We start from the raw sequence: 14,201 nt of genomic DNA, 5'->3' as shown, positions 1-14,201 counted from the left end.
TTCAAACTTCTACAGGTCCCGAGTGGTCCCCTTCCAGACGAGTTTGCCTCCACCGTGAGCTGGATTTCACAAATGAAACATCTCTCCCTCCAGCCACTGCCCACAGGGGTCCCGCAGCTACAGACACGTAGCACCATGACAGCGCCCAGGATCACGTGGGGTCAACTGAGACAATTAGAGACACAGGTCTCAGCTATGAGGACACAAATGGGGGCTCCTCCTGCCCTGGGGAACACTTTTCTGGTGTATTTGGCTTTTGTTGCCCATAATAGCAGCCGGGAACCCCGAGGGCTGCTTTGCAGCCTTTTTCTCCTCTTATTTCTCCCAAGCAGTACAGCCACGGTTTACTGGGGTCATGTCTTAACCTCGTCTGTGTTTAAGCCCCTAACATGGTGGGACTTGGAGTTCCCTCTGTCTACCAGTGACTCCACGTTCCTGGCAGAGAATTGGGACAGAATGGCTCGCTCTCTTGTCTGGGCTAGAGTGCAGTGGCATCATAACTTACTGCAACCTCAAACTCCTGGGCTCAAGTGATCCTGCGGCCTCAGTCTCCTGAGTAGCTGGGACCACAGGCATGCGCCACCATGCCTGGCTAATTTTTCTATTTTTTGTAGAGACAGGGTCTCGCAACTATGTTGCTGAGGCTGGTCTCAAACTCCGGGCCTTAAGTGATCCTCCTCCTTTTGCCTCCCAAAGTGCTGGGATTACAGGTGTGAACCACCACGCCTGGCCTGCTCAGTTACTTTTATGACATGATTTATTGATTACTGAAAGGAATATATTAAAATGTCCCATTATAATGATGGATTTGTTTTTCTGAGTCTTTAAAAAAATTGTGTATATTTTAAGCATATATGTGTACAATTGCGATATTTTCCCAGTGACTTGAAATGTTCATTAATAGGTAATGACTGTCTCCAGTTTGAAGAAAAATATTTTTTAAGGTATATTTTGTATGTTAGAGCTATACCACCTTTGTTTTGGGTACATTTTATGTGTGTCTTTTTCCACCATCATTTTGTTAATACTTTCATTTATTCTGTGTTCTTATGTTTTCAGAATGGCTGCGGAAAACGATCTATGGATGATTTTTGTCTTCAGTCCATCCAACCACCATTGCCTTTAATTGGTTAGTTCCACCCACTTACACTGACCATGATTACTGATATATCTGGATTCATTTCTACTATCTCATTTTTGTGTTAAGTATATATTTGTCTAATTTTTCCATGCTTGCTTTTTCTTGCCTTCGTTTGTATTGGATGACCCCTCATTTGCTTAGACGTTATAAGCTCGATTTCTATTCTTTTAATGGTTTTTCTAGAATTTTTAACAGCCATGTTTTAGTCTGACTTATCTAGATAAGCAACACAAGAACTTTAAAACACTTTAATTCCATTTACCCTGTTCCTGACTAGAATGGGGTTCATGGTGTTTTTGTCAGGTATTTTCATTTTTTCAACCACATAAACATGGTTATTTTATATAGTTTAGTTTTACTCACATATTTACCTTTAACTTTGCTATTTCATCTTGTCTCTTCAACTTTCTCAGATCGTTCTACTTCTTCCTGAACTACATGCTTTAGAAATTTCTTTAAGGGAGTTTATTGGTGGTACACATTCAGGTCGTTGGTGTGAAACGTCATCTTCAGCCTGTGTTGCTCCTAAGAAATTAATCTGTCTTACCTCTCTGATTGCTTTTAAGCTTAGACTGTTGATGTCTGGTATTCTTCAAATTCAACATGTTTTTGGGTGTGGATTTCTTTTTATTTTTTTCACTGGGCATCTTGAACTGTAGATTCATATTTTTCATCAGTTTCAGTAATTTATTCTTGGCCATGATTTTTTCAAATTTTGTCTCTGCCTTATTCCCTTCTTCTGGAACTCATTAAGATATATATTAGACCTTTTTAATGCTGTCCTTTATGGGACAGAATCTAGTATTTAGATTTTTCTCTTCTTTCTCCATGGGTATTTTGAGTAATTTTTCCAATTTTATATCCTACTTCATGAATTCTCTCCTTAACTATGACCGCTTTTCTTTTTAACCTATCCATTGAGTTCCAAATTTCAATTATATTTTCACTTTTACAAGTTATTTTTCAAACATTTGTAGTCAATTTTGTTAGTTTCTTGTTTCTTCATTATATAGTTCTCTTGTATTTCTTTAAAGCCATTGAATTTATATTGCATTATGATGATATCTCAATTGTGGTTCTATTTTGTTTATAATTTCTGCTCTCACTTATAGTGGCTTATACTCTCATGCGCATGTTTATTGTGAACTCATGTTCCTAGGCAGAAACTTCTAAGGTCTCCCATGCTTCTATCAGGTACCTGAGAGTAACTAGTCTGCAACTGCTTTCAACTAAATTCTCTGCTTAACTTTTTTGGTTACGAAGATAGTGCGAGTTCATGCCCCATGTCTATGTGAATGGGAACCAGTGGTTAGAAACTCCAAGGGAGATTTCAGCCCTGATCAGAATCTGAGTTGAGACAGGGATTCTCACTTTCTCCCGCCGTAGAATGTGGTGTTTCCTAATTGTGTCACACACATTGCTCTTCAGGGATCCTAACTTTATGCAAGGATCACTGGTCCAATCTACACCCTGCTTGACCAGTCGTGGTCTTCCACCCTATGTGCCCAGCCTGCTCCGGGCCACTGGGGATTGGCAGGTATCCAACAGAAAACACTCAACTCCAGGCCTCAACTATCCCCCTAATTTTATGCTTTCTTGTCATTTCTGGCCTACAAGGAATTTTTTTACTTTGTCAGCAGCTCACTAATGTGTGTGCACACACGTGAGTGTGTACCCACGTGTGTGTATCACTAGCATTTTCAGTTGTACTGCACCTGGAGGATAAGTGTAGTCCACCACAATGCTGAAAACAAAACTTTCTATGTATTGGGTTTTTTTTTTTTTTTTTTTGCTTTTTAAAAGGCTAGTTTTTATGAACAGGTTTAGGTTCATAGCAAAACTGAGAGGAAGATAGAGATTTCCCATATACCTCCTGCCCCAGCACAAGCATAGCCGCCCCCATTACCCATATCCCCCACCAGAGTGGGACATTTGTTACAAATGATAAGCCTACCACATCATTATCACCCGAATTCCATAGTTTACAGCAGAACTCACTCTTGGTGTTGTCCATTCTAATGGTTTAGACCTGCCGTCCCCAACCCCCAGGCTGTGGACTGGTGCCAGTCCATGGCCTGTTTGGAACCGGACTGCACAGTAGGAGAACGGTGGGTGAGCCAGCAAAGCTGCATCTGTACTTACAGCTGCTCCCCATCGCTCACATCACCACCTGAGCTCCACCTGCTGCCAGATCAGGGGTGGCATGAGATTCTGAGGTGGCATGAACCCTACTGCGCATGTGAGGGATCTGGGTTGAGCGCCCCTTATGAGAATCTAATGGCTGATGATCTGAGGTGGTGATGCTAGCGCTGGGGAGCAGCTGCAAACACAGATTATCATTAGCAGAGAGGTCTGACCACACTATATATGTAATGTAATGTGCTTAAATCATCCCGAAACCATCCCCTCCATCTGTGGAAAACTTGTCTTCCATGAAACCAGTCTCTGGTGCCAAAAAGGCTGGGGACTGCTGGTTTAGACAAATGCATAATGTCGTGTGTCTATCATTTTACTATCATTTTACTACCATACAGGGCAGTTTCACTGCCCTAAAAAGCCTCTGATCTGTCTTTTCATCTCTATCTCCCCATTAACCTCTGACAGACATTTATCTCTTTATTGTCTCCACAGTTTTGCCTTTTCCAGAATGCCATATAGTTGGAATCATACAGTATGTAGCCTTTTCAGATTAGCCTTTTTCATTTAGTAATATGCATTTAAGTTTCTTCCATGTGTTTCCATGGCTTGATCTCTCATTTCTTTTTAGCACTGGATAACATTCCATTGTCCGGACGTACCACAGTTTATCCATTTGCCTCCTGAAGCACATCTTAGTTGCTTCCAAGTCTTGGTAATTATGAATAAAGATGCCATAACCATCTGCATGTAGGTTTTTGTATGAACATAAGTTTCACCTCCTTTGGGTGAATACCAAGGAATGTGTTGATGTATTTTGTGGTAAGAGTATGTTTAGTTTTATAAGAAACTGCCAAACTGTATTCCAAAGTGGCTGCACTATTTTGCATTTCCACCAGCAATGAATGAGAGTTTCTGTTGCCCCACATCCTTGCCAGCATTTGGTTTTATCAGTGTTTTAGATTTTGGCCATTCCGATAGGTATGTAGAGGCATCTCATTGTTTTAATTTGCATTTCCCTGATTACATATGATATGGAGCATCTTGTCATATGTAATATATATTTGCCATCTCTATATCTTTTTTGGTGAAGTGTTGGTTAAGGTCTTTGGCCCATTTTTTAGGCAGGTTGTTTGCTTTCTGATTTGAGTTTTAAGAGTTCTCTGTATATTTTGAATAACAGTCCTTTATCACGGCAGTCCTCAACCTTTTTGGCACCAGGGACCAGTATCATGGAAGACAATTTTTCTACAGACTGGGTTTGGGGGCGGTGGTGAGGCAGAGCGCCTGCAGTGATGCACGTGATGGGAAGCTGTAAATACAGATGAAGCTTTGCTTGCTTGCCTGCCACTCACCTCCTGCCCCTGACCTCCCTAAGTTTCACGGAAGGCAATTTTTCCACGGGTTGGGGGTTGGTGGTGGCAGAGCTCTATGGCCTGGTCCTTAACAGGACTGGTACCAGTCCATGGCCTTGGGGTTGGAGACCACAGCTTTATCAGATGTCTTCTGCAAATTTTTGTGGCTTATATTTTCATTCTCTTGACAATCACTTTTACAGAACAGAAATGTTTAATAAAGCCCAGTTTATCAATTCTTCCTTTGATGGACCTTTCCTTTGGAATTGGATCTAAAAAGTCATTCATTGCCAAACACAAGGTTATCTAGATTTTCTCCTAGGTTATCTTCTAGTTCTATAATTTTGAGTTTTACATTTAGGTTTGTGATCTATTTTGAGTTACTTTTGTGAAAGGTATAAGGTCTGTGTCTAGATTCATATCTTTGCATGTAGATGGCAAGTTATTCCACAATTTAAAAAGATCATCTTTTCTCCATTATATTGCCTTTCCTCCTTTGTCAAAAATCAATTCATGAGCCGGACATGGTGGCGTGTGCCTGTAGTCCCAGCTACTCGAGTGGCTGAGGCAGGAGGATGACTTGCGCCCAGGAGTTCAAGGCCAGCCTGGGTAACATATCGAGACCCTGTCTCTAAAAATTTTTTTTAAAAATCAATTGACTATATTAATGTAGGTTTATTTCTGTGCTCTATTCAGTTCCATTGATCTATTTGTCTGTTCTTTCACCAATTCCACTGTCATCATTGAGGCTTTATGTTATAATAAGTCATGAAGTTGAGTAATGTCAGTTCTCCAACCTTGTTATTCTCCTTCAATATATTGTGTTGGCTGTTCTGGGTCTTGTGCCCCTCCATACAAACTTTGGAATCAGTTTGTCAATACTCACAAAATAACTTGCTAGAATTTTGAATGAGATTGCATTGAATCTATAGATCAAGTTGGGAAGAACCAATATCTTGACAATATTGAGTCGTCTTTACCATGAACATGGACTATCTCCGTTTATTTAAATCTTCTTGGATTTCTTTCATAAGAGTTTTCATCATACGTCTTGTACCTGTTTTGTTAAATTTATACCTAAATAATTCATTTTGGGGGGGTGTTAATGTAAATGCTATTGTGTTTTTACTTTCAAATTCCACTTTTTCATTGCTGGTATATAGGAAAGTGTTTTATTTTTGTATAATCACCTTGCATACTACAACCTTGCTGTAATTGCTTATTAGTTCCAGGAGTTTCTTTGGTCAATTCTTTCAGATTTTATACATAGACTATATTGTCATCTATGAACAAAGATACTTTTATTTCTTCCTGCCCAATCAAAATACCTTTTAGTCCTTTTCTTGTCTTAATTGTAGTAGCTAGAACTTTCACTACTATGTTGAAAAGGGATGGTGAGCTGGGTGTGGTGGCTCATGCCTGTAATCTCAGCTGTTTGGGAAGCTGAGGCAAGAGGATCATTTTAGGCTAGGAATTTGAGACCAGCAACATAGCAAGACCTCATTTCTAAAAAATAAATATAAGTCAGCAGGGCATGGTGGTATGCACCAGTAGTTCCAGCTACTCAGGAGGCTGAGGCAGGAGAATTGCTTGAGCCCACGAGTTCAAGGCACCATTGTACTCCAAGACCTTGTGAAAGAGCAAGACCTTTTCAGAAAAGGAAAGAAAGAAAAGGGATAGTGAGAGAGGGGACAGCCTTTCCTTCCTGGTCTTAGTGAGAAAGCTTCTAGTTTCTCACCATTAAGTATAATGTAGCTGTAGGTTTTCACAAATTTTTTTTTAAATCAAGTTGAGAAAGTTCTCTATTCCTAGTTTACTGAGAGTTTTTATCAAAAATGGATGTTGGATTATGGTCAAATAATTTTTCTGTACCTATTGATATAATCATGTGATTTTTCTATTTTAACATATTCATGTGATGGATTGCATTAATTGATTTTTCAAATGTTGAACCAGTCTTGCATACCTGGGACAAATCCCACTTGGTCATAGCATATAAATTCTTTTTACACATCATTGGATTTGATTTGAGATATATATATATGTATATGTATATGTATATATATATTTTTTTTCCCTTTTTTTTTTTTTTTAAGAGAATTCTGTTGCCCAGGCTAGAGCACAGTGGTGTCATCGTAAGTCACTGCAACCTCCCTGGGCTCAAGTGATCCTCCCGCCTCAGCCTCCCGAGTAGCTGGGATTACAGGTATGCATCACCATGCCTGGCTAATTAATTAACTAATATTTTTTGAGGACATTTGCATCCATGTTCATGAGAGATATTAGTCTGTAGTTTTCTTTTCTTGTGATGTCTTTGTGTAGTTTTGGTATTCAGATAATGCTGGCCTTATAATGTTAGGAAGTATTCCCTCTGCTTCTACTCGCTGAAAGATTGTAGAAAATTGGTAAAATTTCTTCTCTAAATGTTTGGTGGAATTCACCAGTGAACCCATATGGGCCTGGTGCTGTTTTGGAAGGTTATTGTTTATTCATTCAATTTCTTTAACAGATATAGGCTTATTCAGATTATTTCTTCTTTGTGAGTTCTGGTGATTGTGTCTTTCAAGGAATTGGTCCATTTGATCTAGGTTATCAAATTTGTGGGTATAGAGTTGTTCATATTATTCCTTTATTATGTTTTTAGTGTACATGAAATTTGTGGTAATGTCCCCTCCTTCATTTCGGATATTAGCAACTTGTGCCTTCTCTTCTTTTTCTCTTAGCCTGACAGGAAGCTTTTTGATTTTATTGATCTTTTCAAAGAAACAGCTTTTGGTTTTGTTGATTTCCTCTATTGATTTCTTTTTTCAATTTCATCAATTTGTTCTATTATTTCTTTTTCTTCTGCTTACTTTAGATTTGTTTCTTATCATTTCTGGCTTCCAAGGAACTGTTTTACTTTGCCACCAGCTCCATCAGGTTTATGTATCCCTGACATTTTTAGTTGTATTGCACCTGGAGTGTAAGTGTAGTCCACCACACTGCTGGAAACAAAAACTTTCTGTCTTATGTTACTTATTCTAGAAAGATTTCTTTTGTTAGTCTAATAAAATTAGAGCTTGGAAGACTCAAACTTGAGTCACAACTATATGGGTAAAAATCTAGTATTGCAAATTCCCTCCCACTCCCCTTCACATAGCATATTGGACTCTAATCACAGCAAAGTTATTATGGAGATTAAATAATAATAAAAACTTAGCTCATTATCTGGGGCTGAAAAACTCAACAAATAGCTATAGTTATTTTCAAAATTTCTTTCACTAATCTTGCCTGTTTATTTTTACAGATGAGCTATAGAATGATTTTTCTAATTTCTAAAAAAAAATTCTTTTGGAATTTTGATTGAAATTAGTTTTGGTGGCAATGTATAAAATTTGGGGATATTTTACTTCCCGACAGAATCAAGTCTCTTCACTCAGGAATATAGTTATGTCTCCACTAAGTCTTTTTTGATATTCCTCAGCAAAGTCTGGCAGTCCCTCATTTGGGTCCTGAACATTTCTTTTGGTTTCTATAAGTTTACTAATATTGTAAGTGAAATATTAATATCTATTAATTGTTCCTAGAATGTTTAAAAGCTCTGTTTTCTATGTTTGTTTTATAATTGGACATCTTTCTGAAGTTTTATAACAATTTTATAGCTTTTCAGGTAATCACATCATCCACAAATGATTTTTTCCTTTCCTAAAAGTTATACCTCCTTAAATATTCCAAGTATATAAGAGCAGTTAGCAGATAACCTCATTTTATTCCTAACCTTAATAGGCACATCTCTAGTGTTCCCCAATAAACTTATTGGCTTTGACTTCATATTTCTTTAAACATAGTGTAACAAGTTTTATCAGGAATGTAAGGTTGAACTATAATATTTTTAGGCACTGAAATGAGAGTATCGGTTTTGTCCTTTGCCCTACTAATATTGCAAAATATATTTTTCTACTAGAAGTTAATCTTGTATTTCTAGAATGTATGTTATCCTACTTCATATTGGATTAATATTCCTGTCATAAGCAGTTGGTATTGTTCATAATTTAAGACTTTTAGATCTACTTTATTCTTTCTTACTTTGACAATTTTTTTGAACTAGATTCATGCTAATTGTATAAAATGAATTTGGGTGATTTTTCTACATTGTGGAACAGTGCAAATAACTTTAAATATTTTCACCTTGAAACTGTAAAACTATTCACCTATAAAACACCTAGATTTGCTACCATTTAAAAATTATGATAATTTTATAAAAAATTTCAATGATTTGCTATTACAGATTTTTTAAGACAATTATGTCTTTTTCTAGAAAATGGTCCACTTCATCCAGATCTTCAAATTTATCAGCACATGGCAATACAGAATTTATTTACAATTTTTAAAATCTCCTTTATTTAGCCTAAATATTTTTGTTCTTTTCATGTTCCTGTTATTCTATCTTTTGGCGTGTCTATATAGATATTTCATTTTTTTTTCAGTGTTTTGACACTATCCTGCTTTAATGGTGGTTGCCTTGATATTTTCCAAAAGCATTCTTTAAAGCACATTTTTATAACTGTCATAATTAATACTGAATGGAACAGTTTGACTCTATTTCTGATGATAATGTGGAATACTTACTTAATAGCTCCTCTTCCACCACTACCTTAGTCTCAAGGCCCCATTAATTCTCAGTTTTTGTTAACATAGGTTAATATAGGCTTATCCAAATACATATTACTAAAATACTGCTTTTTCTATTTATCCTTTTAAGAACTTAACACTTTACTCCATTTCATAAACAAATTTACAACAATTATTTAAATTTATGTATAAATAGTTTCGGTGTTCACTGCAGTCTTTTTGGCATGAGGTTGATTTAATAAACTCAGTTTTCCTTCATCTCTAAGTTGGTTAATCTTTATGTAGTCTCTTTTCTCCAGAGAGTACATACATGGTATAATTTCCGAACATTTGCACGTCTGTAAATGTCTTTCCATTGTCTTCACCTGTAAAAGGCATCTTCACTAGGTACAAATTTTGGGGTTAAAAATCATCCCCTCCAGAACTCCCTATTAACTTCTGGTATTCTCTGAGGCTAGCTTGGTTTTTCTTCTCTTGTAGGTAACTCGCTTTTGTTTGGTTTTGCTTTTATCCATATAATTGTTTTGTAGGATGTGTTTAATCACAGAACCTTTTTCTCATAGATTTTTATGGAACATAATGAGCCCTTTCAATCTGTACATGCAGACTTTACCCCACAAAATCTTTACTCGACTGTATCTTTGAATATTGCTTCTGCTCTGCTTGTTCTGCTCTCTTTGGAAACACCAGATACCCTGTGCTGGCTGAAGTGCCAGTCTCTGTTCACTCTTTCATTTGTACCACCTCTGTGTGCTCTGAGTTCTGAGAGAACTTCTTGTTTTTTCTCATAATACTAATTTACTTTCTGAAGCAGTGATCATGTTATTTTCTGTTTCCAATGTGCATTTGTGCTTCTGTATTTGTAAGTTCCTATGAGTCTCATCATATTCACCTCAGCCTGTTCTCTCCTTACGGCTTTCCGTTTCTGCCTCACAAATGGCACACTTTCCTTTAGCCTTTTGAGGAAGCCCAATAGCTTCCTGAAAATTACTTCTAGATCCTGAAACTGAGATTATACACAAATCATATAATTTTATGACTCTTTAAAACAATGTTCCTTTTCTCTTGTTCCTCAGTTTCCTGTCCTAAGTCCCAAGTTTCACCAACTCTACCTCACCCAAGACCTCTGGCCACTTGAGACTCATCTTTGGCTATACCAGGAGATATTTCTGGTAATGGGACTTTGATATTCTTTATTTTTCACTGTTTTTTTTTTTTTTAAAAAGTCTTACATTGTATATACATGCTTCAGAAACAAATTATTTTGAAATTTTTTTCCTCTAAAGTATTCTGTGAACAGCACAATAAAAAAAATCAATATTTGTGAATCTAGGCTACAATATATAGAAAAGTTATATCAAGATAATAGTTTAAAAATATGTACTTTTGCTTCCAAAAGGAGAAAGTCTAATATATTAAGAAAACAGAATAACAACTCGATTTAACTCTGTTCCCACATAAGCACCAATTTTATTCCAAATAATCACAACTTCTTTAAGAAAGAATTTTCCTAAAATACTTTCACAAAAAGTAACCCCAGTATCATAAATTCTGGAAATGCCATCTTATACATTAGTACTACCTTAGTTGAACCAAAACATTCCAAAAATTCCCTAGCTTCTGTAGATTTCATTTAAAAAGTTTTTTAAAAAAAACCTTTCACTCATGATAAATGATGCTACTGGTAACTTGGTAGAATTTTAGTTACTTTGGTGATTTTTACATTTTAAAAAATAAGCAACATATATATTAAAAAATAAGCCAGTCTAATGGCTTGCATTGGAGGTGAGGGAGTTGCATTTTGTTAAACCCAAATTGAACAGAGTTGAATTTAGATTAATACAGAGAAAGGCATGCTCTGGATGTGTTGTCCTTTGTATTTCTTGAAGCATCAGATGAATTGTAAAAAGTTCAAAGAGCTTCTTATTACTCCTGTAAAAGAATGAGTACATAATTTTATTACATATACTTAGGGAAGTTACCTGTAATGACATTGACATAACTTACATATAATTTTGAGGAAATGGTATCTGTTTTTAAAAATAGTAGATGAAATAGGTGACTAAAGAATTAAGATGCTGAAATAGGTTTTGTGAGATAGGCCTGAAGTAGAAAAGCATTTGGGGGAAAAAAGGAAACATTTTATAATCCTGAAAACTGCACCTTATTCACTATTAGAGAGCTTGAGAAATCTTTTATTTTTTCCCACAGCTTTGTCAAATATTTGATCATCTTATTTTAAGTAAGTAGGGCTGTTTAAAGGGGCAGTATATTGAATTACCTTTCAACTTGGCTCCAGAATACTTCAACTATCCTCATTTTAATATCTAGTCAGCAATTTCATTTTCAATCAGAATAATCTTATAATATATTTCCTATTTCTTTTCTAGATATATTTACCTCTTGAGAGAAATTTCAAATAACCTTACGTACCATCCTTTAATACAAAAGGATTTACATCTTTGTGGTTTTAAAGCTTTAAGACTTGTCTCAGAATCAACTATTCCCAATGCTCTTGTTAAAGCTTCGTTCTAGGTCTTTACCTAAGTCTGAAATGAACCTAAACTAAAAAACATATCCTGAATAGTAAAACATTTTGGCCCAAGGATATACTTGCACTTGGGGAACACTTTTAAAAAATCACATGAATTAAAAGAATTAAATCTAAGTAATGTTACTGCAACTTCACGGCATCAAAGAGTAACTGCAACAGGCCTTATTAAGAATTTACTGATTACAAATCAAGAGAATCATGATACAGTCTGTAGGAAAAGGAGGACAAATTGATAAATTTAACTGGTATCAGACCAAAACTAATAATGTTATCAGTTGAGAACAAGGTTATAATTTGACAATAATTCACTGCAGTATGCTAGGCATGGTACCAGATAGAACACATGGATCCATTATCTCTATCTACAAATAACTTTAAGATGCATCGCATTTGCTATTCAAGTATACCAAAGCCTGGTAAAACATCTACATTCTCTATGATGGAAATTATAGATGAGGGGATAAGGCTAGGGAGAGAAAAGCTGAACCAAAATAAAAATTTGCTGTTATGAAAATGAGATGAGACAGAAGGTGTCCAGATTTTCCTTAAAGGAAAAACCAGACTACACCAAGATTCTAAGAAAATACAGCTTAAAATCCATGTCTTTATAATTTAAAAACTGGTTATACCAATATTTGAGTCAGAAGAAAGAAGAGGAAATAGCCCTCAATTCTCACAATAAAATGCAAATTAGTGACAGTAGGAAGCCCATAATAGTTTCCTAAAACAAACTCCACTACTAAAATCATTTTAAATTTTTCTGCCTGCTTCATTTTCACTCCCTTAGCTCACTTTAGTATACCAATAAGAAATCGCTTAATGCATTTTTATTATCTAAATTTTCACCTGTGATATTACAGAATACCAGTGTGTAATAATTTATTCTGTTATCATTTGATTGCTAAAAATTGCTTACTTTTATATACTGTCTGTGGTATTTAAAGTTCATTTAGCTTAACTGAACTACAGAAACAACTTGACATTCTAAGATTGATACTGTCTGTCACTAAATATGTGGTCTTAGATCACATTAATATTCATGAATCTTAATTTTCTATATGTGTATATTGGAAATTTGGAATCAATAATCAAAGTTGAACTAGTATGGGATTTAGAAAGGTCTAACTGAAGATGGCGGACGAGAAAAACTGCCAGCCAGAGTGTCTCTGCCAGACAGATTTTAGAAGAAAGTGCAAAAAGATAAAAAGGCAGACAAACACAGATCAGACGAGGGGCGGAAGGAAGGTGCCTGAAATTACAGGAAACTCCACAGGAAGAAGTTGCTGAGGAGAACTGGAAGGAGAAAAGGCCCCTGAGAGGCTTGGAGACCGGCAACAAGGGTAGGTGGAGTAAATTTCCCCCCACCCTTGTATCTCGGACTGCTGGTGGGCTCCTGAGCAGTTGGAAAGACCTGCCAACACCACCTCAGAGACAGCCACCACCAGTGAGTGGTGAGCCTCTTGCAGACAGGGCACCAGGCTCCCAGCTCCCTTGGGGTACCCTCCTGGCCCGCAGACCCGAGCTGATCAGCAGGCACCATATTGCTTCATTCTCCCCTCCCCCTTCCCTATCCGTGGCAGCCGAAAGAGAGACAATTTAGCCACCATATGGAGGCATCTACAGGGAACAGGACCTTTCCTTTTGGGGCCCTACAGTAGACTGAGGGGGTACTCAAGATTGTGAACTCCCTACCTGCCAGCTCTCCCAGGTGCTGCTTGCCTGGTGACTCCAGGAGAGGGGGGTAAATCCCTACGCAGAGACATCGATCCACTTTGGGCACCCCATGTGTGACCTGAGATCAGCACTCCTCCCCCTGGCAGGGTCAGGGATTGATCTGCAGACAAGATTCCATACACCCAGGTCTCGATTGCATTGCCCTGGGGCACAGAAGGATATTTGTGAAGGAGCCTACTGAGGTGTGTGTGCCTTTAGGGGCAGATCAGCTTGCTTGAGGGGCAACCCTCATCCCATGGGAGGGCCGTGTGCTCAGCTCAGATGGCTATCGTGGGCAGGGACCCTCCCAGTCGGCATCACAGCCAGGGGAGATCCACTGGCTTGAGGTCCTGCCTGCTGGCAGAGACCTGGGAGAAACCGTGGAATAGGGGAGCGTGAAAGGAGCGAGGCCTGTTCCAGACTGCAGGTCTCCAATAGCCCCATCCCACATGCAGACTTTTTGGCTGCGTTGGGGCCATTTCAGCCCCTCCCTGGCAGCTTTGCCCAGAAGCAGAGAACAGAACTTTGACGCCTGCTAACAGCATTTGTGGTGCTTGAGGGCAGGCTCACTCCCCCAACTACCTCCACAGAGGTGGAGAATAAGGGCATACCTGGAAGTCCCAGGGCACCCCCCACCACCTGAGGCACTAGAGTGCCTCTCCAGAGGAACAAAAGCTGGTTACAGGACCCA

The 14,201-nt window shown here is 37.7% G+C and overlaps 1 protein-coding gene across 5 annotated transcripts in view; it reads right to left on the bottom strand.

Annotated features, from left to right (window-relative positions):
- Nucleotides 1-10,697: 10,697 nt before the first annotated feature.
- The window catches only part of CCDC138 (coiled-coil domain containing 138), a 104,686-nt gene continuing 101,182 nt past the window's right edge, over nucleotides 10,698-14,201 (bottom strand). For all 5 annotated transcript variants that reach the window (XM_045550369.1, XM_045550371.1, XM_045550370.1 and 2 more), the window contains one exon: nucleotides 10,698-11,175. In XM_045550369.1, coding sequence (XP_045406325.1) covers nucleotides 11,010-11,175 — 166 coding nt within the window. In that variant the 3' untranslated portion in view covers nucleotides 10,698-11,009. The remainder of the gene's footprint in view (nucleotides 11,176-14,201) is intronic.

This window comes from Lemur catta, chromosome 4 (assembly GCF_020740605.2).
Source record: "Lemur catta isolate mLemCat1 chromosome 4, mLemCat1.pri, whole genome shotgun sequence".
Classification (NCBI taxonomy): Eukaryota; Metazoa; Chordata; class Mammalia; order Primates; family Lemuridae; genus Lemur; species Lemur catta.
Note: the sequence above shows the minus strand (reverse complement) of the source record. Positions and strands in the feature narration are given on the sequence as shown.